The sequence below is a fragment of the Tursiops truncatus genome, chromosome 5 (genome assembly GCF_011762595.2).
Source record: "Tursiops truncatus isolate mTurTru1 chromosome 5, mTurTru1.mat.Y, whole genome shotgun sequence".
NCBI lineage: Eukaryota > Metazoa > Chordata > Mammalia > Artiodactyla > Delphinidae > Tursiops > Tursiops truncatus.
In genome coordinates, this window is record NC_047038.1 from 106,148,448 (window position 1) to 106,174,162 (window position 25,715).

The following is a 25,715-nucleotide window of genomic DNA, read 5'->3' on the forward strand; positions in this document are numbered from 1 at the left end:
TCCCCTTCTACCTCTCCCAGAAGGAATTCCTCCACTGAATTTCACCTCCCACTGGGTCACTGGGACAGTGGGTGTGTGGTGAGCAACTGTCTGCAAAGCCATAAGCTTCTTGGGAGAAAAGCAGTAGCCAGAGTCCAACCCATTATGAGCTGATTGAGAAAAGCAGGAGCTGGGAAAGGGCTGAAAGCAGTGGGCACCTCATCTAGGTGCTGGTCTGGGGACCCATTTCTATTGTATAGGAGTCAAACCCCAACTCGGGTGTAGGAGGCCCTGTGGAGGTGGGGAGGCTGTCCCGCCATCTCTCAGCTGGGGCAGGAAGCCTGCCCTGCAAGCAGCCCACCTCTCCCCTCTCCTCCCTGGGGATGAATCGGCTGATGGGGACCGCTGGTGCCTTGGGAAAGAGGAAAATACAGCTGACCAGCCAGGCTTCCGTCTCTGCTCAGCCACAGCTGAATGGAGTTACTGTTCTTTCTGCTGGAGCATCTTCCGAGGCCGAACCATCATTTTAATCCAGATATAGCTCCATCACCTCTACTGCCCTCCCTGAACTGGCAAAACGGTTGTCCCTAGAAGTGGCCAGACTGTGGAGACCTCGGCAACTTTCCTGGTCTGATGGGGAGCTGTTTACAGCACACAGCCGTGAAAGGTGACTTAGTCTGTGCTGACAGCTTTGGAAAGAACCAGGGCCCAGCCCTCCTCTCAGGGAGGGCTCCTACACCCCACCCTAAAACAGGGCAGAGCGGGCCGAGTTCCCGTGGCTGAAGGCCTCGTGTGAGGGCGCCAGCTCTGGCCTCACTGAGTCAGCACCCTGGAGAGCTGCCCCACCCCCTTCCTAAGCGGTGAGGTCAGCGCAGATGCGCCCGCCTGGCCCCAGCTCACAGCGGGAGAGGGAAACGCGGCCGCCAGGTAAAGCTCCCAAGCAGAGTTGCAGTGACTCTCATGAAGGCTGTGGAAAAGTCCAGAACCCAAGAGGCCCAGGGAGCAGGGCTCCAAAGAGCAGCTTTGCTGACAAAATCTCACCGTGGGCACACAGACGGGTGTGGCATTGCTCAGCACTTCTTAGCAAATTGCTTCTCTGACACTGAATTATAATCTTCCTAAAAGGCAGCCATGGTGAGACTCGAGTGAAGCGTCACTTCCCATGTTCCCCTGGAGCCGCTGTTCTGGACGCTCTGGTGCTGCATTCCTGAGAGCTCCAGACTCAAAGGAGTGGCCAAGCGTACCAGCGCAGGTGCTTCTGTTGCAAGATCCAAATTAATCCACCTCCTCAGGCTTCTAGAGGCAGCTCTCCTCCCAGCCGGGCACTGAGCTCAGAGTGAGCGGCATCACCTGCCCAGGGGAAAAGCGCCTGCCTTGCCTGGCAGAGGCTCGAAGAGGGGTCCAGGCCGGAGAACAGCGCAACAGCCCTCCTCAGAACCCAGCCTCTGGCCTCTCTCCAGTCCACTGGTTCTCAAAAGCAGGGTGAAAAATGAATCGCTGAGGAGTTGTTGAATGCAAATCTGGGGGCCCCACCAGAGAGATGCTGACTTGGTATAGGTCTGGGGTGGGACCGGGAATCCCCCAGCAGCCCTGGGTGACGTGTCGCACGCTGGAGCACTCCACCCAGGGCGAGTGGGTGCCACTGGTGCTCCGACACTGTTAGGGGCCAGGGATCACTGTGGAGAGCCTACCGCCCACAGCAAAGAGCCGGCTGTCACGGAAGCAGCCCACTGGCCCCACGGCCGGCTGCCCCTGGCTCACGCGGGCAGGCCCTGGCCACGCAGCTGGCCTCGCCACCTGCTTGCTGGTTGTCAGGAGGCTAAGGGACTGTGGCTGAGCCCGGCTTTTCCCCTGGAGAACTGAAAGCACAAGGCACCCACCTTTTCACTCGGCCAGTGTGGCATCAGGAAGGACAGACAAAAGGTAGTCTCCCACAAGAAATGGCCCATATTTATTGGAGTTGGCCTAGGAGATGGGAGCTTCTGTGTCTGACCTGAAGAGTGGAGAGGCTCTTTCTTGTCCAGCAGCAGAGAGTGAACATGACTGGTGTCCTCAGTAGCAGTGCCTGCACCTCTACGTGATGCCACGAAGTAGGGGGGGAATGCTTGTGGCACCCTGGTGTTTTCCTCTAGGAGCACTGTTACAAGCGAGGTTCTCTTCTATAGCAACGGTGCCACAGTCCACCATGGAGGGGTTAAAGAGCTTTCTAATGGGCTGTCCTGGAAACCTACCTATAATGCATGACACGGCTGCTCGGGGAATGTGCGTTCTGAAAGGCTCAACTCTAATTGCGAGCAAACGTGGGGAACATCATTTGCTTGCAAGGTAGGGCCCACCTCTATGACTCAGCTTTGAATGTTTCTGAGGAGGCTGGGGACAAAGCCCGGGCCCTGACGGCAGAGGCCTGGCATGAATGCGCCTAAGAGGACCTCAGGCAGCCTCCTCACGGACGGGCTGAGCCAGCTTCATTCCACAGGCTGAAGGTCAGGGCGTGCCAGGCTCTCGGTGGGCCCTTGGTCAAGGGCCCATGAATAAGGAGACTGTGAATGTTGCTTAGGGCCGTGACCCCTCCTGCAGTGGGGTCCAACTGTCCTACCTACCAACCACAAAGCCAAAACCTCATTGCAGGGCTCTGGCCTAGAAGACAGAAAAGCCACTTTCTACAACCACAAGAATGTTACCTTTGTCTTCACTGAGGCGATCTAATGAGCCATAGAGCATTTTACTGGAAGCTATTTGCAGATGAAAACACCCCCAGGGAGAGGCTGCTCTGGGTTATGTTTTCAAGTCTGCGCAGGGTTCATTCCGAGCTATGCACTGTGGTTCCATGGGTGCTGAATAGGGTGGCTCTGCAGACCCATTGTCACCCGTTTTGTTTGTGCTCAGGGCCCAAATAATTTTAAGAAGTACTTAGTGAGTGACCAGCTGCAATGTCTCATATTCAAATTTGGCTTATACGTTTATGCCAAATTTGGCATATGTATTTACAGTTTGGGGACACATACACCGAAAAAAAAAATCTCTTCTATTTTTTTTGGCATGACTGAAGCATAAAGCAAAAGATTAAAGTTTAAGTTTCAATAGAAAATTCTGTGAAATTGCAAAATGTCATCACTGCCAGATGGGAGGAGATAGAGGAAGGATCCTTCATCCTTAGAGGCAGAAGGTGGTGGACTTGTGCACCTCGGAAGCCTGAATTAATAGTTCTACCAAACCATTCTGGAGCCTCTGGCCATAATATATAAATATGCAGACTCTTGAATGAACAATTACGAAATTGTGGTCCCTGGTTTCAACGAGTATCTTCGGGAGGAATACTAGAACCCAGGTTCCTTGTGAAAGCCATAAAATAAAGAGTATAAAGAAAACTTCTTGAGACTCACTGTGGAAATAAAAGGCCTTGCTTTGGTTTGGGTCAGTAAGCCCTGGTACTGCAGAGATGATGGTAGAGGGAGGGGTCCAGTGCCCCAAACTGCTCACAGCCCAAGCAAAACCAGGCTACAGATGTCCACGGGGCAGCAACTCACAATGAGGACATTGTGTCATCTACTCTCTCATCCGTTCTTGCCTGACCCTGGGATCTTCCTCTAACCCACTGTCAGCTAAACCGGGAGAGTAGCTAGGACGAAAACTTGATAGGAAACCCCAAGGTATGAGGCTCATCTTACACACAATCCCCCTTTTCAAACCAACACTGTGTTTCAAATAAAAGCACACCTCCCTCCCTCTCTTATTCCTGAGGCAGCCACAGAGGTGAGCTGCTATTTCCCAACAGTGTCCTGAGCCAAAACACATGAGAACACACAGGAGCAGATCCAGACTTGCTGGCCCCACGGAGATTACACAAAGCTTGGTCCACAACATGGAACAATGTAAGCGTGTATGAGGTGCTGAGCATTCCACGCATGGCCCACGTGTCAGATGCATGCCCACATCCCAGGTCTGGCGCAAGGCCCACTCCCTGGGCCTTCGGTTAAATGCAGGTTCTGTGCTCCCAAGAAGATACACATCAACAGCTGAATTTCGGCTCTCGAGCCCTTTGAAGATAGGACTGCTGTATCCCAGCCCTCTGGCACCTCCTGCAACCCGCCTTCTCTCTGTGCAGGAAACGACACACTCTCTTACTGGGATCACACAGCACACATATCTACAGAAGCAGCCAAAGAGAAAACACAAATCCCATAAACAGGAACTTTATTAAACTACGCATTACATAAAAGGACATATAAATGGACCTTTAAATACATTCAGTTTATCTTAAATTCATATAGAAACTTATTTACAGTTCTGCATTATATATTTAAATTATTTTTCCAAGCTTACTACCAATAAAAGGTAATAGAATGATCACCTGTTCACACAGATGCATACAAGCTGTCCATAGGGCTAAGCAAAACACCACTTCTCAGGAAACTCAGCTTATTAGATATCAAAGCAACAACTCATTCTGAAGGTGCTTTCTTCTGAGTGGCCCTTTATGTGAGACCTCTGCTGTAGGGATGCTGGGGGTTAGTTCTGGAAGCTGATCCCAGGGCAGACATGGGTCCTTGGTTGTTCATGATGACTTGGACTCTTGGAGTTGGAAGGACCCTTGAAGACCATGATCGAGGCCATGCCCCTACTTCTGCAGACTGGGAAACAAAGGATTAAGAAGAGGGAGGGACTTGCCAAAACCACACAGCATCAGTGATGGAACAGGGACTCTGACCCCAGTTTCTAGGGTCCCGCCAAGGGGCCCCGACCCTGGCACTACCCACAAATCCACAAACTTTTGACCTCTTTCACAGGCCCTATGGTTTGAACATTTTTGTCTGCATGGTTAAATACATGATTTTTAAGGCTTTTTGAGATGGTGAAAAATGGCTCAGGATTCATCTTTGTGGAGCACTGGAAATACGTACTGAGGGCTGCTTTTACAAGAGGTTTTGTGGTCAAGTGCCTTACTTCTTCAACCATGAAGTTTACCTTTTCAATTTAGCTGACTTATGGAAGCTCAGAGTTTCCAAGTAATTTGAATGGAAGGCAACATTCTACAGGAGGGAGACTGTAACATCGACCATATGGATTCATCACAAATACATTATATTTGCCGAAATCCACCTACCACTGTCAGATCTAGAACAAAGTTTCACTAACAAGTGATCAAAAGTAAAAAATGGGGGGGGGGCAATTTTTAAATAACAAAAAAGTTTCAAGAATTCCTCCATTTCCCAATTAGTCAGAGGGAAATAGTGAACTGGCACTGAGTAGAAATAGTACATGTTTTCCTCTTTCTTTTGAATGAAGCCTGACTTTTTTTTCCAAAATTTTCCTGATAATATAAAATCTTCTTAAAGCAATTTTTTTTGGTCTGTTTTTAAAAACTTGATCTGTTTTTTCTCAGGATTTAAAACCACTGTACCAAAGAACAGACAGCAACATTAAAAAGTATCGAGAGAGAGAGAGAGAGAGAGAGAGAGAGAGAGAGAGAGAGAGAGAGAGAGAGAGAGAGAAGAGGAGAGGAGAGGAGAGGAGAGGAGAGGAGAGGAGAGGAGAGGAGAGGAGAGGAGAGGAGGAGAGAGAGAGGGAGGGAGGGAGAGAGGTGAGAGGAGAGAGCTTCTCTCCAGGCTCCAGGTCACATTAGCAAAGGAAAGAGTGGGAGACTGAAGGGTTTTTTCTTCCCTGTAACTAGAGCGAACACAAGTCATAGCAGCCTTCACTCAGTTTTACAACAGATACTCAAATGAGAAAACACAACGGGAAAGATGTGCTCAGCTGAACAGTCCCTGATGACCTTCCATCAAAATATGGCAGCTCTAAACTCTGGAAGCTTCAGCATTCTCCCAGGGGCTGCCACCCATCTGCAGGGGAGACTTGCCCCATTGTCCACGGTGCCTGTCCCAACACACAGGAGCACCCGATTTCCGTCCACCAGTCTCACTTTCCCTCCTGTCCACACCCAAACCCTCACCAAAGTCAGCAGGGTGAGGCGAGCAAAGAAGAAAGTCTTCAGGAAGACGGGGCCAACCACAGAACACCCAAGGTCTTGCGGAAGTCCAGTTGCCAGCTATGCACAGGGTGGGCAGGTGGAACCCTGAGGCCAGGGAACACAGGAAGATAAAAACATCTTCACCGTTTCCCCCCTGGGCCGCATTTCACTCCGTGAAAGGAACCAACTAAAACAACGTTTAATTTTTATATTAAAAAATAAGTCATTGATACATAAAAACTGGCCCCAAATCTTCTTTTACTTGTTACATAGGAAAGTCATTTTCCTCGTCTGAGTCGTTCACGGGTCTCTGTGGTCTGTTTGGGAGACGGGGTCCGCCTGGTCCACCTCCGGGGCGCGGGTGGAGATGCCTACCCGTGGCGGCAGGACGTCCGACCGGCAGTTCATCCAGCCAGAGTCAGCGCGGCATGGTGGGCGGGCCCCACGGCTGCACCTTCGGTGACAGGAGCACTGGCAGGTGGCCCCGGCGGACTTTATGTGGAATAGACATTCGGGGTCGGCCTTTCGCAGAAATCAGTCCTCACCACCCGAACCCCAGGACGCGAGCGGGGAGCGCGGACGCCTCTCACTTCCACAAGGGATGGAGCCCCTTCCCCAGCGCCCCCCGACAGGCGTCCTTCAGCCGGAAGGAGGCCCTTTCCCCGGCCCCGCGGCCCTTCGGCGGGGCCTGGGCGCTGTCTCCGGGGCCCTCGGCTGACTCGGGCCCCTTCCGGGGGGCGCGGACGCTGCCGGCCCGCCGCAGGGCGCCGCTGTCCTTGGGGGCGGCGTCCTCGGGGCCACCCTTCACCTTCAGCTGCCGCTGCGACACGGTCCGGGTGAGGCCCGGGGATCTGGCCACAGGCGGGGAGTCGGTCCTCTGGCACCGAGACGAGGAGGCGACCGTGTTGCGGGCGAAGCTGGGGACCGGGGCCGGGCCGCGGGGCGCGCTGGGGGCCGGCGGGGCGCGGGGCGGCTCCTCGGGGCTGTCGGGGCCCTGGGAGCCGGAGCGGCAGATCTTGTTCTCTTCGGGCTTCTGCCGTGGAACATTGCGCAGGGGCTTGGCGCTGGGCTTCCTGAAGGAGCTCCTGGTTGGCGCTGGGGGCTCCCTCCCGGTCCGGACCGCCGTCGAAGACCTCCCGGGCGACGCGTTCGGGGTCCCCAGCACCGAGCTGCGGCGCGACAGCGGCGCCGGCGGGTTAGCGCCGACGGGGCCCTCGCGAGGGGCGCGCTTGCCGGGTGGGGGGGCGCGGCCGGCGCGCGAGATGGGCACGACCTTGCGCATGCTCTCACTCTCCCAGCCCGTCAGCGTCCGCACCGGCCCCGCCGCTGCCGCGCCCCGCCGGGCAGGCCCAGCCCTGGACGCCCCCGTCGACGCCTCTTTGAGGGGGCCCCTCTTCGGGGCCATCACCTCCCTCCCTCTGGCCGGCCTGTCCTTGGGCAGGCCCCCCTTGCAGTCCGGCTCGCTCTTCCCTGAGAGGGAGCCGGCGGAGGCGGCAGTGGGAGCCTCCGCAGGCGGGTGGCAGGCAGGGTTTGAGGAGACCTGGCTGCCGCCCGTCTCCCCAGCCCTGGAGGACACGGAGCCCTCCCCGTCGCCCCCCTCCCCCGGGTCCCCCCCTTCGGGTCTGGAGTCGGTTCCCTCCGAGCAGTCCAGGGTCAGCGAGCAGTCGGTGGTGTCCGAGATGTAGAACAGAGACCCAGGATCTTGGTTCTCGGGGTTGCTGCTGCCCTCAGATACTGGAGCCGCGCTGATGGGCTCATCCGGGGCAGCGCTGCCATCCCCCGGGGCCGGGCTGGGACCCCCCTGGGCACCTCTGCCCACGGGCGTCGGGCTGCCGTTGCTGGCGCCCAGGGACTGCGGGTTCTCATCTTCCACGGACGCCAGCTCCATTGGACTGAAGTCATTTACGGTCAGCGGGGCCAGCTCCTCCGGGCCCTTGGCAGCCTGGAGGTCGAACTGGGCCAGACCCGTCACCAGCTCATGCTCCCTAATCCCTAGAGCCAACGGCGAAAGTGGAGGGGACCGCACGGAACCCAGGCCCACGGGCTCGCTGTTCCTCTTTCGGAGGATGCTGACCCCATTGCGCCGAACCCGGGGTAAGGCGGGGGCGGGTTCTTCAGGTCGGGGCGCCGGGAGCTGCCCCGGCCAAGCGGAGGTGGGGTGGGGGGTCTCCTCCTGGCCCTCCGAGACCGGAGGTCTGTGTGCTGGGCTGGAGCCCTGGTCCCTCTGTCCTCCAGGCTCCGTCCGGGCTCCGCTGGCCGGGGCCTGCCAGGGGCAGCTCCGGGGCAAGCTGTGGAACTTGAGCTCCTCAGGGCTGTCAGTGGAGCTCTCCAGGAAGGTCAGCAGCTCCCGGTCGGCCACGATGCTCAGGGAGAGGCGGGAGCGGCGGGTGTTGGGGGGCCGGTAGGAGAGGCTGATGGGCCTGGAGTGCAGGAAAGGCGGCAGGTCCTCCACGCCCCTCTTAGTCAACAGCTCCACGTCATTCTCACTGCTGCTCCGGCCGAATCCAAGCTCCCCAGCCGGCCAGAAATGCCGTTTCTGCTCCAGCTCCTTCAGCCGCTGCAGGCGCCTCAGCTCCTGCACCTCGCGGTCGTGGTTGTCCTGAAGGAGGGACGGAGAGAAGCCAGAAGATGCATGAGACACGTGGGACCCAAGTGCAATTCCAGAGACAGCTACCCTAAGACCCCACTGAGAGACACAGGCTGGAGGAGAGACCTGGGTCATTTGTTTCACCAAGGGAGACAGCCTGTGTTTGCATGTGAATGTGTGTTTGCAGTGCTTGTGTGCCCGGAGGGCTGGGGGCCTCTGTTCTCTGCAAACAACGTGGGCGTGGCCAGGCGTGCACACTAGGCCTGGCCCCAACCATCTGCCTAAAGTTGTCATCAGATCCCCTGGGCCCAACTTCCAGTCAAGGCATCGTGCCCTCAGTGCGGGCTGTGATTCCACACATGCCTGAGACCTCAACTCAGAGGAAACCCAACTTGGTTTCTAAGCAGGGCAGGAGAGAAAGGACTTCCAGGAAAGTGCTATTTAGGCAAGAGCAGAGAGAAAATACAACGGGTGTTAAAAGAATCTGTGTTGCATGGAAACATCTACACACACACACACTCATGTGCACACATTCTACTTAACAATGATTTGGACGCATAAAGGTAGACTCAGGACATTAAGAGATGCCTTTCAATCTGTGTTCTCTGAATGCTCCCTGGTAAAGAAACACCAGAAATGCCACCGAGGCTCTGTCCCTTGTGCCCCACCCACTTCCCACAATCGGAGAGGAGGATTTGCTTTACAAATCTTTCTACCTGTCTCCCTGCTCCAAGGAGCCAGCCCTCCCGCCACAAACCGAACCGGAACAAATGCACACACCAAAGCACGCTTTACTGTCCTTAAATATACTCGTGTCACATAAACGTGCAGATGTCGCACCCAAATCTGCTATCATTGGCGCTTTTTACTTGAAAATCAATTTCCTCAGACAGTGGACTTTCCCTTCCAAGTTTCTGAGAGGCTCTGGCTCTGACCGGAAATTCTGGGCTCCTCCTGCAGCTCTGCCCTCGGGCTCCCCAAGGTCCCGGGTCTTCTCCTTTCAAGGCTGCCTGTGGGAGGGCATGGGGCCAGCTCCTGGCTCTCAGGACAGCGGGGCTGAGAGCATCATACAGGTGGCCTCATGGGCCTGGAGAACTCTGACTGGGAGCGAGGGCCTCGGAAAGAGCCAATTTGGCGGCTACCGCCCACCAGCGCCTCCGCCTGCTGACCTCACTGCTTGGACGGGGGAGAGGAATCGTGGCCACAGGCTCAGCCTCCTCTTCACTGGACAGAGAAAGGCAGCTTGAGAACTCCAGCTACTCACTTAGGGCTGGGGAGATGTCTGAGCAACCCCTCAGAGAAATGCAGCTAAGGACACATCTGTACTTAAAACACAGGGAAAGAGGTGACCCACGAGCACTTGGTTCCTTACCAGCACCTGAAATGATGGGATGTGATTTTGCTTTTAATTGACAGATGAAAGTTTTATTGGCAAAGCCAAGCAACCCGGGCTTCCCTGGTGGCGCAGTGGTTGAGAGTCCGCCTGCCGATGCAGGGGACACGGGTTCGTGCCCCGGTCTGGGAAGATCCCACATGCCGTGGAGCGGCTGGGCCCGTGAGCCATGGCTGCTGAGCCTGCGCGTCCGGAGCCTGTGCTCCGCAACGGGAGAGGCCACAGCAGTGAGAGGCCCACGTATAGCAAAAAAAAAGAAAAAAGCCAAGCAACCCAAAGGGTTTTGTGGCTTCTGCATGAATTCAGAGATTATTGGACCCGGAGGCTGAAGGGCAAGAAAGCAGCAGTCATGTTCAGACAGCAGCAGACTCCCTCACTATCAGGGCACTTTGAAGCCCACTCTGGCCGAGGACAGCCTGGTTCCCCAGATGCCAACCCCTGGCAATAGCTATGGAGCTTAAAACAGGGGAGTGAGGACCTTCCCATCATCCCGCTGTGACAAAGGTCCCCCTGAAAGAGGAAAGTGTCTCCTGGGAAGGGGGGAGGATCTTCAAAGAGGCGTCTTAATATCGTGACTGCCATCCTAAAAAAACCTAACAAAATGCTTTTAGGGCATCAGAGCGAGCGTAGGAATGAGCAGCTAAGTAGCAAAGGCAGCCAAACAATAGACTCCTGCCAACAGGGAAAGGCTCAGGGCTGAGACGGCAGAGCCCTTCCCCGGAATCACAAGCGACAGCCGGGCAACACCGCCTGGGCCAGACCTTCCTGATGCCCCGGAGCTGCTGAAGCACCTTTCCACCACAGGCAGAGGAAAAAGAAAAATCCTGACAACTCAGAAAACACAGAGCCGTACCTTCACTGCTTTGTTGAATTTGACACAGAAGTCTCTGAATATCTGAAGGCACTCGTCCAGTTTCACGGTGTCTTTGTCTTCACAGAAAAAGTCGATGAGGGTGTGGGCCTCGTCCTGGAGCTTTTGCTTCCAGCGCTCCAGCTCTGCCAGCTTTCCCAGGGCAAACTGCGGGGAAGGGGACAAACAGCACACGCTGAGGTGAGCGCTCGGCCTGCTGCCTGGTGCCTGGGGTTCAGTTTCAGGTCTCACTGCACGTCCCTGAGAGCTGACAGGAGAGTAATTCACCCCAAACAACACCTTGGGGAAGCGAGGGGAACCCCTACGCAAGGCCCGAGAGCCACAGGAGACTGAAGAGCTTTAAGCTGGAGGATGCCACCGACCAAATGTTCCCCTGTAAAGTCACTGGACACATGGCACGGGAGTGCAGTTGGTGTTGGTAAGGAAAACCCTGCATCTGTCTGTATCTGTTCTTCCTTCTCTCATGACTGAGGCTTATACTGGGCCAAGGGTCTACTTCAGGGTCCCAAAAGTCACTTATATTGACCAGTTGTCTTATTCAGAGGTCTGCCCCATTGAGAGGGGTTTAAACGTACCCCCAAATGAGCTCTATCAGGGTCAGTGTCACCCCCGCAGGGACAAATGCCCAGCCTGGGCTTCTTATCCGAGTCAGCTCTGTCTATGGCCCACACTTGCACCCCTCACCCCCAAGCCATTCAGTAGGTTTGGGGTGGACCTGCCATTACTTTATTAAAACTCCCAGGAGGTTTTGATGGGTACCCATGGCTTGGAACTACTGCCCTATACAAATCAATCCTCTTGGCCTCTTTGTTTTTTTCCTAATTCTTCCATGACAACGTCTCCAAGGCCCATATAGACTCAAGTACTGCAGCAATGCGGTGCGGCCGAAGGTAGCCCGCTCTCCTCTGCTGAGCCCCAGCCCCTTCAGGATGGGGATCCCCAGGGCCAAAGGCACAAGCGAATGTCCCCGACGGCAGCTCAGTGACATCTCCTGTTGAGCTGAGGTGAGGAAGCAGCGGGTAGAGGAGATGTAGCCCTGGGGAGACGGCATTTGGGGGTCACGCTGAAGCCTGACGGTGCTTTCTCTTTCACTGGATAACAAGGCTTATATGAAGAAGGTATATTCCTTTACGAAATCACACTTCTATTTGAGAAAATTCTCCTTGGGTGGAGGGCTGGGCGTGGGAAATAGTGAAGTTGCGGGCTGCCCACCTGGCGGATGGGCTCACTGCTTGAACACTAAAGAGAGTCTCAGGAGAAATTCCGAGAAGACGCATCCCCTCCCACCCACCCACACACTAACCCCCTCCAAAACCCTTTTCTTCCACTAAGCACATTCGAGAGGTAGCAGGAAACCAAAACTATTTAGGAAACCAAATGCCAGAGAAAGTAACCACCTGAGTCAGTAACCTGAGGCAGTGTGTGCGTTCACGCTGAATTTTTCTTCGAGGAGAGAAGGGTATTAATGGAAGGCTAAATCTTTGCCTGTCATTCTCACACAGGGCGAAAGGTAGATTCCAGCCAAGAACAGCTCAACTGCAGAAAAACAGGACTTTGACAAGAATCTTCATGGGAGCTTACTCCACCTGAGATGTCTCATCGCAGATCTTGTGGCGGACGGGGAGAGTGCCTGAGCGCTCGCAGTCCCCTTAGGACTCGGGAAAGTGAAACATTCTGAATAGGACCTGAAAAGCCACCACGCTCAGAGTTGTTTGCCAAGAGCTAGTTGCTGAACCCTTTCCTCATGGTTAAGGCCACAGATGAAAAAGCCCAAAGCAACGCTGGCAAAGCATGAATGACAGATTGGCAGTTGTCACAGCAATCTCAACTTTCCAGCTCAAACTTGTCTGCTGTGGACCAAAGTTCCACACCAGTACACTTGGTACCTCTCACCCAAAGGGTCAAAACACTGAAACAGATCTGCAAAACTATGTTCCTGTCATTTTTCTGCTCAAAAATGGTTCACCATAGCTTAGAGAGCAAAGTTTTCAGACTGGCATTCAGACCCCTTCGTGGCCGGACCATAACCTAACTTAAAAAGTTGTATTTTTCCGGGCTTCCCTGGCGGCGCAGTGGTTGGGAGTCCGCCTGCCGATGCAGGGGACACGGGTTTGTGCCCCGGTCCGGGAGGATCCCACATGCCGCAGAGCGGCTGGGCCCGTGAGCCATGGCCTCTGAGCCTGCGCGTCCGGAGCCTGTGCTCCGCAACGGGAGAGGCCACAACAGTGAGAGGCCCGCGTACCTCAAAAAAAAATAAAAAATAAAAAAAAATTGTATTTCCCCCATTTAAAAAGAAAGTGAACTTAAAAAAGAAAAATAAATAGCTGTGTGGAACAGTTTACGTAGAGAGATAAAGATGACTACCAGGAGGACAAGTTTAGAGTGAAAACAAGGTTGCTTCTGAAGAACGGTCCGGGGGTGTGGATTTGCATCATAAGCCTTTCTGTGCTACTATTTAGCATAAGAGATTAACATTTAATGTAAGAACTGAGAAATGAGACCTGCAGAATCCTTCCCCCAATGTGTGACAGGCCTTCCCCTTGAATTTCTGGATTTGTTCCATTTGTCTTTACTGCTGAGTGTTTTCCTAGCTACTGTTAGATGATTCTGTGGTGGTGTTTGCTTTGTTGTCTCACTTTGAGAAGAAAATCTGTGCACTTTTAAGGGAAAATTAGAGTTTAGTGACATATGAAAGAAAATACAGAACATGTGTTTAATAATGAAAACAAACTCCCAGCAGAGCCAAACAAAATCAAATGTTCACTGACGGGAGCTGCAGCTCACAGCATTTGATGTGACTTCATTACAAGGAAGTGAGGGGAGGCTGAGGTTGGTCCAACCCTCAAAAGCACTGGTCCCTTTCCACCGCCCAGGGCAGCCCTGCCTCACTGATTCCAGCTCATGAGCCTCGAAGCCCTGACACTGAAGGCAGCACACCATTTCCCTGAAGACTGAAAGCATGAAAAGGCGCCACCATTTTTTTCTTTTTTACAAAATAAGGAAGATAAAAGAAGTATGTCAGACTGTGATTAGTGAGTCACAGTGAGCTGTCACAAACATGTTCTCTCTGCTGGGTTTTGTTGATGTTATTCCGAACAGCTCCTGCCACGCCCTGTGGGGCTGGTGCAGTTGGGGTGGTGAGAGGCACTGACTCTGGTGTGTTCTCCTGCCCTCCCTATAAAACATGCCAAAACGGAGCTTGTTTCTGCCACACAAACAACTGAAGGAACAACAGCCCAAGTGCTCAGGTGTCTTTAACGATCTCTGTGGAACTTCCTACTGGTGTCCAAAAGTTCGAGTGGGAGACAGGAACTCCTGAGCCGTGCTTTAGAAGCAAAACCTTCTGAAGTTGCCAGACTGCTGCCAAGTGTAAGCATAAGGGATCCCAGTTCACTCGCAGGCGATGCCATCATGCAGACAGAGCAGAGACAAACAGAGACCCTGTCCCTAACCAAAGCCTCAGGGTTAGACCATATTCAATACCCTCTGCCACAAAACCAACCCAGCAGAGGCTGGGCACCGAAATACAAACTTCCTTTTACCGACTTGGGGGAAAAACATATGCATGGGAACCTGCTGCTTCCACAAACAGCCCTGCAAAGGTAACCAGCCTCGAGGGGCTGCTGAAGATGAGATCTGGGGGACTGACTCGAATCATACACACACCTGAAGGAAATCTTCCATCTGCTGACAGAGCTCACCATCCCGCTGGACGTTCTCCTTTAGAGATCTTGTCCTGACAAAGAGCGAGTGCAGCTCTGCCTCTGTGTTATCCAGAGATAATCTGAAAGAAGAAAGGGGAGAGTGGGTACCTGGCACAGGAGGCCAGGTGTCACGCAGGTACATCAAACAAGACCCTGGAAACAGAAGGGAGAGCTACCGTGATTGTCTACCGACCTCTGTATCTAGAGTTTCCTCCTATGTTTCCTTAAGAAGCGATTCCTTCCTAAAGACACACACTGGTTCAAAGACCAGGCTGTAATTTTGTGCTTGCTGGTGAGATAGCCGAAAGCATGGGAATTGTGAAGCTTTTCAAAAACTAGGTCTGAACATCTTTATGCCATCAGCATTAGAATTCGGCAGGACTCAGATACTTAGACTTTCCTCTGGCCGTGAAACGCAAATACAAAAGCTCTAACCCATGAAAAGCAAGGCAGAGCATGCTGATAAACGGGATATTAAGGGTGATACGGAGACACTACACAGACTGCATGGTGCTCGCCACAGGCAACCGGAGTCAGCACTCTGTGTCTTAGAGAGAACTGACACGCAGCTAACAGTTCTGCGGAGAAATGGTGGAATTGATGGCAAGGCTTTTGTTACATATGCCACACTCAGATTAACGGAGCATGAATGATGTTTCTGTCGCCTGGTAAAGCGAATAGATGAAACCTAAATCCAGGTGGAATTCAATTAGCAAATTCATAAATCAAGATGCTCTCATGCTTCCATTGATCAATTCTAACTTTTTTTTTATGCAATACTTTTCCACCTTCGGGGGCTTCCCTGGTGGTGCAGTGGTTAAGAATCCGCCTGCCAACTCAGGGGACCCGGATTCGAGCCCTGGTCTGGGAAGATCCCACGTGCTGCAGAGCATCTAAGCCCATGCGCCACAACTGCTGAGCCTGTGTTCTAGAGCCCGTGAGCCAAAACTACAGGGCCCACATGCCACAACTACTGAAGCGTGTGCCTACAGCTAGTGCTCCGCCACAAGAGAAGCCACCACTAGGAAAGGCCCACGCACCACAACCAAGAGTAGCCCCTGCTCGCCGCAACTAGAGAAAGCCTGTGTGCAGCAACTAAGACCCAACGCAGCCAAAGATAAAATAAATAAATTTATAAAAAAAAAATAGGGCTTCCCTGGTGGCGCAGTGGTTGAGAGTCTGCCTGCTGATGCAGGGGACACGGGTTCGTGCCCCGGTCTGGAAAGATCCCACGTGCCGCGGAATGGCTGGGCCCGTGAGCCATGGCCGCTGAACCTGCGCGTCCGGAGCCTGTGCTCCGCAACGGGAGAGGCCACAACAGTGAGAGGCCCGCGTACCGCAAAAAAAAAAAAAAAAAAAAAAAAAAAGTTTTCCACCTTCACTGGTCACTGGCACCCACCTATGACCTGTTTGTACTTCACTTTCCATTTCAAATAAATAACCTTAGTAAGTACGTTTTTTCTAAGACAAGATCTAGCTAACTTTCCCCATCTAACTCTGACCAGAAATGGAACGGTTATTTCTCTATGTATCTCTTAGAAACATTTCCACACTAGGAAGTGGAAAAAATATTCCCACACAAATTTGTTAGTAATTCAGAAACCAAAACAGTTTGCATCTTTGAAAATGCTCATTCTTTGGGGAGAACACTCTGGTGATCTGTAAATACGAACTATGAACTGTTTACATCGTTGGACGGATAATCTCACTTTGGGAAAGACATGTCATCTGTGGTTGGATGTTTGCAGTCAGTAACACTGAGCTGCGGGCCAGTGGCGGGGTGGGGCTTAGAAAGCTGTGGTTCATGTGTTTATGCATACGGTTCACAGCTGTCCCAACTGGATAGAGTCCCTCAGATAACAAGCAGATGGCATGCACTGGGTTGATACGTGAGGTGAGGGGCTGGAGCCAGCTCATGGGACGCAGCTGTGGCTGTGGGTATCTCTCCCCAGCTCCACAGTCAGTAGTGCCCCATGGGGAGCTTGAGATCAGCCATGGCAGCAGTATTTACGCCATGGAAATCAGCAGTTGCTACAAATCAGGACTTTTCTCCCTAAAAAGCTGGTCGTTGAACATTTACCACTGATGCATGCATATGTATTATAAATTTAAAAGCACAGGATTCAAAATAGCACGTACACACAGATTACAGCTATGTTAAAATACACATCTATATTAGGGTCACAAGTGATCCTAAACAGTGATGTAAATACAGCTTTATCTTTGGTAGATACTTCCTCTGCAAAGTTGAGTGACTAAAACAAAATCCTTTCACAGCCCTTGGTATGGTTCCAACTTCTTTTAATGCAACAGAAAATAAACGTACCATGTTAGATTCTAAAGGAATCAGTGATGTATGGCCCTGGAAGCTTGCCTGATATATACCAACTCCCAAGGTAACAGGCTGTGTTCTTTGAGCCCTATCTTTTGGGTGTGGAGGTATCTGAAGTTCTTAATCCATATATATATATATATATATATATTTTTTTTTTACACTGATGAGATTCATTAGAATAGACTGCAATAGGAGTTTTTTAGATTAAAAATAAAGATTAATTTTTCAAAACCCCCAAATTCCAAATATGCACACATACCTCTGTAACCAAATGAAAGGAAGGTCTGAAAGTTCAACAAGACAAAACTTTTAAAATTTCAAACCTGAATCCAGAAGTTGTAAAATATTCATCAGTTTTCATCAGAAGGTAGTTAAAAAAAACAAAAAACCTTGTTCTCACAATCCTCTTCCTTGCTTACCTAGCAGCCTCCTGAACATGATGCAATTTTTCAGAAAAGTTTAGAAGCACGGCATCTTTCTTCTGGGCTTCCTGGAACAAAACCAGAATTTCCTCTCACTATATAGGGATAAAACTGGAATTTTGTCCACTATACGGAGAACATTTTTTCAGGGCTTACAGGAACCATAAAATCACTGTTCCCATTTTTAGGCTTGATACATTCAAAGCAATTCACTGAGTCATGAACTCTTAGTCTGATATTCTTAGTAAGACTGACCAGAACTCTCCTACTCTCAAGAAACATTTAACTTCCCAGAACAACTGATCCTGACATGAAACACGACTCATGTGCATGAAGACTCAGTGGAAGGAGGCGGCGGCTCAGCAGGGCTCATTGTTCTTAAGAGAATCCAATAGATCCTGCTGAAATACCACCCATACCTATGCGTATGCCTCCACTTGACCGAGCTACGTGCAGCTCTTAGACCAGTTTGCAAACTGAGTTCAATCAGAAGGTGCACAGGCCATGGGGGTGTTTGGATCCTTCATCTGTTCAGAGGGTACAAAGAAGGCAGGTCTGAAGAGGGCAGTTACCAACTCAGGAAACTTCCCCACGTGGGCAGGGACCAAGCTACACAAAGCACCTGGGTATGGGGATCTAAAAGGGCAGCCAGGAGATGCTGCAAGCCACATGGGATGTGGAACACATTTTCTGGTTTCAATGCCCTGAAAATTGACACAAATTAGTGCCAGGTTCAATGTGCCCTCTGTCTTCTGAAGAATGCAGTCACAATAGTGTGTATTGTTTATGGAGGGCTTACCATATTCGGAACACTGAGCTAATAAGCACGTTCTGGAATTATCTCCCTCCACCTTCTCAATTACCTAGTTTTGAGGTATCACTACCTCCCATCATTAGATGGAGAAATTGAGGAACTTAAGGCTTAAGTAACTTGTCTGAGGAAGTACAGCTAATAAAGGACAAGTCAAAGTCTCCCCGTTCGGGCTTCTCTGGTGGCGCACTGGTTGAGAGTCCACCTGCCAATGCGGGGGACGTGGGTTCGGGCCCTGGTCCAGGAGGATCCCACATGCCGTGGAGCAACTGGGCCCGTGAGCCACAACTGATGAGCCTGCACTCTGGAGCCTGAGGGCCACGGCTGCTGAGCCCGCGTGCCGTGACTGCTGAGGCCCACGTGCCTAGAGCCCGTGCTCCACGGCTAGAGGGGCCGCCGCCGTGGGAGGCCCGCACACCGCGGCGAGGAGTGGCCCCCGCTCACTGCAACTGGAGAGGGCCGGCGTGCAGCAGTGAAGACCCAACGCAGTCAAGGATGAAATGAATGGGGTAAATAGATTGAAAAAAAAATATATCTCCGTTCTATTCTGAAACTCGTGCTTGAAACAAGGCTGCAACACAGCTTTCCTCCCAGGTGAAGCTATATCTATGTGATCGCTGTCAAAACAACAAGGAGATTCAATGGCAAAAACAAACCAGCACAATTCGCTATTTGAGATAATTTAACAACAAAGAGAGAACTGTCCTTGGCTCATCTCTGACTTTATAACTAGTTACTGGGGTGTCACATAGACCCAGTCAAAAATGCAATTGATGGACAGGGTTCAGACCCCAAACCCTGTGTGAATGGCAAGGCCCTGTAACCCCAAGTTCACAAAGAAAATATGCAAGTGATCCCCTCATTGCTCTGACTCTTCCACTCTTTACACACAACGGGTCAAAAATCTAGTCAGGTCAACTCAGAAATGTTTCAACACCCAGGCCCCTGCTCTCCATCCCTGTGGCCATTACTCTGATTCTCAACTCTCGCCAAACAATGAGCGCCAACTTCCACCAAGAGGTACCCCTATTTCTATTCTCTCTCCACTCTAACCCACCCTCCACGTTGCCTCATTTCCCTAGCAACAAAAACATACCTGGTCAGGCCATGGTGCTGTGTATAAACTTCTGTTGGCTCCCCATGGCTAAAGCATAAGTCCAGATTCCCCAGCAACCACTCTGCCTCACCCCCGACCCCTCCACTTCCCTCCAGGCCTGTAACCCCAGGTGCAGCCCAACTCAGGAATCCGCAAATAGAACCTTCCTGGCACCTACGGTGCCCTTTCCTGACTCTGATGCCACCTTACACCTCTGAAAAACTTCACTGCCTTGGGGGCGGGGGTGGGTAACGTACATTCTCTCTCTGTATCAATCACTTCCACATACCTGTGCAACAAAGTGCAGGAGATTCATCCCAGGTTTATTTGCTTTTGTGTCTGCCAATTTGAGCAAAGAAGATAGTTTAAATCCTACTGCATTGCCAGCATACCCTCCCTAAAGAAGACAAATCAAAAGAAAAAATATACATACACATTTAGACAGACAAATAAAGTTGGAAATACAACATTAAAATTTTTTTTTGAACTTCACTTACTGCATTCATGATATTCCCTGCTTGCAGCACCAAGTGTAATATCGAATGTAGTTCCTCACATGACATCAGCTCTGTCAGAAAGAACACACCACGGTACCTTAGAGAAGGCTTCAGCTTAAACACACACGAGACAGCTACCACATCCAAGTTCAAGTGTGTCTGAAGTAAGCTCTGACCCTAAACTGTATAAAAGACTGAAACAAACAAAGTAGCACACTGCACGGTATATCTAACGTACCCCTGGCTACTGGTGATGCACATCCTAGTGTTCAGCTGGGAATCAAATCTGTATGACACTTAAGTATCACACATACTTTGATAATGAAAATTTTCAAGGAGCGGAAAATACAAAAGCCTTAGGAAAAGCAGTACACTGTGTTACAGGAATAATCTCCTCTCAGCAGTTATTTCTTTATGGTTTCCTTTATATCCTTTGAGACTATATTTACGGACTATGAAAACGAATAGTGCGCAGCATTTTGCTTAGCTGCTGAGCTATGAGGAGATAAAAAATAAACAGGTTGGAATGACAGGTACATAACTTGCAAAGTTCCAACCCTTAGCGGCAGGTACCCAGAGAATCTTTCCATTTTATTCAAACCTCTACATTTCATTTGGATTGGCTTAAAGGTTTAACAAGGAACTTATCATTGTCATATATTGGTAAACTAGTTCGTTAAACACGAAGTCTTTTGTACACACACCTACGCAAATAAACAATATTAAAAATTGCTAATGTATCTGAAAAGCTAAAAAGAAAATTTAATTATTAAAATTACTGTATATATAGGTAATAAAATGTCACCTATGATATTGTTAAGTTAATATTCTCCATTAAGTCTGGTATTACTTTCAAAAAATTACACTTGGATCACTGCCTATACTGTGTTATCTAAGGAGGCCAGGTTTTGAAGAGTAACCAGATAAGAAACGTTTCTACCGTGCCCACAAATTTGCATCACTCAATATGAAACATATTTTCCCATCTCTACTTGAACAGGAGAGACAATTCTTTCAAAATTGCTGCTTTAGGCTTGACACAGGAAGAAATTTTAAAAGGCCTCTATATTGAAAGAGGAAAATTCTTAGTCTCTTCTCTAAAATGAAGAAAATATGATGAGCTGAAGAGAAAAACTTAATACAAGTCAGAGCAACTAAACAAGAAAACCAAATTGGAATAAACATTCTACCACAATAACGAGGAACCCAGAAAGTGACCAGGAGGAAATCAGGCTGGAGATCCCAGCTGATGAATGCTGGAAACTGTGAGGGCCAGGGAGCACCAGAGATTTTGCCTTGGAGCCGGCATTCTCAGTGCCGTACATGCCAGAAAGCAAGCTCCCAACCCTATGGAATGAGACACTAGAGCAACCTGAGGTTAGAGCAACTCTAACACCAGGTGTTAGAGTCTGGAGGGGACGCGGGTGGGAGAAGACACCACTGGAGCAGAAACATCAGGAAAGCTGGTAGAATAAGAACAGGAGATGCCTGGGGAGGAGTCAGGACGGAAGGAGGGATGCTTCCGGAAGAGCAGGGTGCCAGCCGCCAACAGAGGCCAGAGCACTGGAGGAGACAGGCAGCTGGCCCCGGGCCCAGGCTGTGAGCACGCGCCATCATGCACACACACACCAGACACACACAACTACACACACACCACATACACACTACACGCACACCACATACTAGACACACCAGACACACAACTACACACAGCACACACACCACATACACACAACTACACATGCACCACATATTACACACACACCAGACACACACCATATACTACAAACACAGACACACCACATACCACACTACACACGCACCACATACTACACACACTATACACACACCACATACTATGCACACACCATACACACACACCACATACTACACACACACCAGACACATACAACTACACACACACCACATACTACACACAACTACACATGCACCACATACTGCACACACCTAACACACACCACATAATACACACACCACATACACACAACTACACACACACAGCATACACTACACCCGTACCACATACTACACACACAACTACACATGCACCACATACTACACACACACCAAACACACACCACATACTACACACACAGACACACCACATACCACACTACACACGCACCACATACTACACACGCACCACATACTATGCACACACCAGACACACAACTACACACACACCACATACTACACACACAGATACACCACATACACACACACCATACTACACACACACACACCACATACACACCACATACTACAACACAGACACAAAACATGAACCATATATACACTATGCACACACCACACGCACTAAATGCACACCATACACACTGCACACACACCACACACAAAACACACACCATACGCACACACCATACACACACTAAGGACATACCATACACACACTACTATACACACCACACACACACCACACACCACACACACACCACACACATACACAGGAAGCTAATCTAGGAGAGGAACAAAAGCAAGCTGCAACCAACAAGGTTTACGCCTAAGCTTGAGATGAAAGCAACCTTCTTTTACAGGAGGAGAATATGCTAATTATTGATTGACTGGTCAGTTAATTAATTAACCGGGGGAGGCAGAAAAGTAAATGGAAATAAACTTTAAATACCATCCCTGGTAACATCTCATTTCCCGTTTTAGAGCGTATCAGAAATGGAACTTTCCATATCTAATTTTTCAATTGAACAGTTTTTAAAAAATAAACTGCTACCAAAATTAATCAAATCAAATTACACAAAGCATCATGTATTTACTCACCTTTTGTAGCGGTTCTTAGAATGGTTATATCTGTGTATAGAGAAGAACAAGAGGGCAAAAATTCTTTCTTTAGCACCATGGCTTCAATCCGCAGTGAACAGCTGAAAGACAAAAGGTACAGCTACAGTGTAGAATTTGACGTTGTTGATTTTAAAACCTTACTCTGCAAAGAACAGTGATGGGTGATCCTTACTTTGGCACCTGAATTAAGCAGTGCAGAAAGGAGTCTGCTAGGGACAGCTTGGCCACGTCTCCACTAAATGCCTTTAGTTTCTTTATCTAAAAGACAGATGGAAAAGGGGGTCAAGAAAAAAAGGACAAATGATTAAAATGGAACATCACTTTAAATTTCATCTTAGAATTCCTTTAGGAAAATAAGGATATCACTGCTAAATTCAAATTAATAAAAATGTCAGCCTAAGAAAAGGGAATCATCACCGCTTACTACTTTGTTGTTTAAAAGAGCAAACGAGCAAATTAGGGAGAGGACAGCTGTGTCACTTATGTGGGCATAAACAATCCCACATGAACCAGAAAGCTGGAGCCACCGGAATCCTCAGAGAGGTTACTAAAGGGAAAGGATCAGTTCCAAGGATGAAAACGTTCTGTAAGTTATAATCTGGAAGGGAGACCACTGTTTGGAAGAAGAAAGAAGAGACTGGATAGTCACTATAGCAGAGCCTTTGAGTCATAAAGGAAAAAAATCTTATTATTTTGAGTATTTTGCATATAAGATACTTAGACTGGGGGAGGGTGTCTAACACAGATCTTCTTTCTGAGGTCAAGTCCTCCTTCACATCTAGTAGCTTTATAGGAAGGGATCACTGGATGTTGAGGTGAGTACACACTGGCTCTCCAGCAGGAAGATAAAGAGGAAAACGGCTTAAACAATTGAAAGATCAGTGTCAAGATTTCCCCCTGTGAAAAAAAATCAGGTAACATAAAGAGTGTGTACAGTGGATCCCACTTCTGTAAATTAAGAAAAGAAGTGTCTACTATGCCCCAACCCTCCACACACACACTACAAACACAGGAACAAGACAAACCAGACGTCTACGCTAGGTGAGGCAATCACCACAGTCATTATCATTTTCATCTGCTGCTCATTTTTATTTCCTAAAATGTCCACAATAAGCATGTACTACTCCTGTAAAAAGTTATACTAAAAGTTATTAAACACACAAATATTCCTTCAACTGTAGTAAAGAAAAAAAAAAAAAAGAGTTCCAACGTAGGAATATAGCCAAACAGCTAAGCAAGTAGGGATGCAGGCAAAGAGAAAGTTCTCAAACTGCATCAGAGAGCAAGGTATGCCTTCCCCTCAGAGAATACAGGACCAACCCAAAAAACACATCTCTGTCTGCTGTAATGGAGAGTCTTCCAACAACAGCACTTTGTGGTCAGGAGCACCTTAAGACTGCTAGTTTGTAGTAAGCTATAAAAGAAAAGAATCTGAATATAAATAAATAAATACACACACACTATACTTCAATTTAAAAAAAAGACTTCTAGAATAAAGCTGGTAGCCTGTCTTTGAAGCTAACTGTTCCCAGTAAGCACTTACCACTTTGCTATGTTTCATAAAGCTTTCTCTCTTCCACCCCCTGGATTATGTTAGGTGCCCATAAAAATAACCTAATTTTTAAACCTCTTGAAAAATAGGAAATAGGGCTTCCCTAGTGGCACAGTGGTTGAGAGTCCGCCTGCCGATGCAGGGGACATGGGTTCGTGCCCCGGTCTGGGAGGATCCCACGTGCCGTGGAGCGGCTGGGCCCGTGAGCCATGGCCGCTGAGCCTGCGCGTCCGGAGCCTGTGCTCCGCAACAGGAGAGGCCACAGCAGTGAGAGGCCTGCATACCGCAAAAAAAAAAAAAAGGAAATAACAGTTCAAAAACACAGAGGAGGGGTATTTGTAAAGATGCACAAACTGAAATATCTGCATCAAAATGTAACAGTGCAGATGCACACCCCAGACACCCTGGTATTAAGTCTGGGCCTTAAGACTACGTTTTTCCCCACAGTGGGCAGAAAATAGCCATTTATAGAATTGTATTATTTCTCCTACCTTTAGTGCCCCAAATTGAATTTTCCATTTTCAACCTTAATAAATTTAAGGGCAGATGGAACTTCTGCATTAGCTAAACCCAAACTAGTGCCTAGTTTCTGAACTGGGAAAGCCACAGGATGAATCCTGGTCCCTCCTGAGCTAGTCTAATGATTCACCATATATGGGCAGGGGCAGAGCGGGGCTGTGCCTTTATGTAAGACCACATATGTAGCACGGGCAAAACTTCTGAGAATCACAGCACGGTTTCCTGTCTGAAGCACAAGAACAGGTCATGCTAAGTACACTTGGTAGATATTTTCTAGTAAACATGTGCTGAACTGTAAATGAACAATGATTAATCGCCTCCACTTACATAATGAGTGAAAAATGCTTACGGAGTTCAAGAGAATGGTGATACTAAAGATAGTATTTGATTGAAATGCCACGTATACAGTTCTTAATTCCATTTCAAAATGAGATTTATGTTCATTAAGAGGGATTACTGTGCCTTCACAGAGAGGAAGGTAAAGAAGAGGGTGGACAGACCCTAGAATTATTCTGCATTCTCATCATCGTCAAAAAGCACTTAGCAAACGTGGTTAGGCATCATTTTCTTGGCTGTGCCTGGTTTCTGCCCTAACAGCAAACAGCGCGCTCCTTGAGACTCACGCATTCCAAAGGGCAGGCCTCCTTCATCCCCTCTAATTCCACTCACATGGCCTTGAAACAGCAGGGTTTCCCACCAGCAGACCCACCCAACAGAAGACACTGGGGCTTCCTCCTCCCAGGAACAGAGAGTAAACGAACGAGGTAAGAATGAGGTGATAAAAATATCAGGGGAGGCGACTCAACTTGCTGCCACAGACAGCAGTTCCACCTCCAGCCCTGCATCCCTGATGCTGCCTGTGGCGGTAGGGTACCAGCGCCAACAGAGAGAAGCCGCCTCTGTTCTCAAGCCGCCTCTCAGGGCCCAGACAGGGAGCATGCTTTTATGTCTGAGTCTACCTTCTCCCTCTGCGAGTTTTAATCATGAATTTGAGGCAAGACAAAAAACGTGCCAGATAAAAGTTTTGCGGTGAAGGGCAGAGAACGTCTGAAAACAAATTAACCTGGGGTTAGCCTGGCAGCTGGGCCGTTTCCGTTCATCAGTTCAGTGTGCTGACAAGTTGACATATTATGAGTGACACTCACG

General features: G+C 49.7%; 1 protein-coding gene across 5 annotated transcripts in view; it reads right to left on the reverse strand.

The window, feature by feature from the left end:
• Positions 1 to 4,156: 4,156 nt before the first annotated feature.
• FHDC1 (FH2 domain containing 1) overlaps positions 4,157 to 25,715 on the reverse strand; it is a 41,843-nt gene continuing 20,284 nt past the window's right edge. For all 5 annotated transcript variants that reach the window (XM_019926627.3, XM_019926624.3, XM_019926625.3 and 2 more), the window contains 8 exons: positions 22,671 to 22,756; positions 22,478 to 22,578; positions 19,664 to 19,734; positions 19,456 to 19,563; positions 17,257 to 17,327; positions 14,465 to 14,582; positions 10,781 to 10,945; positions 4,157 to 8,546 (listed from right to left, as the gene is read on the reverse strand). In XM_019926627.3, coding sequence (XP_019782186.2) covers positions 6,534 to 8,546; positions 10,781 to 10,945; positions 14,465 to 14,582; positions 17,257 to 17,327; positions 19,456 to 19,563; positions 19,664 to 19,734; positions 22,478 to 22,578; positions 22,671 to 22,756 — 2,733 coding nt within the window. In that variant the 3' untranslated portion in view covers positions 4,157 to 6,533. The remainder of the gene's footprint in view (positions 8,547 to 10,780; positions 10,946 to 14,464; positions 14,583 to 17,256; positions 17,328 to 19,455; positions 19,564 to 19,663; positions 19,735 to 22,477; positions 22,579 to 22,670; positions 22,757 to 25,715) is intronic.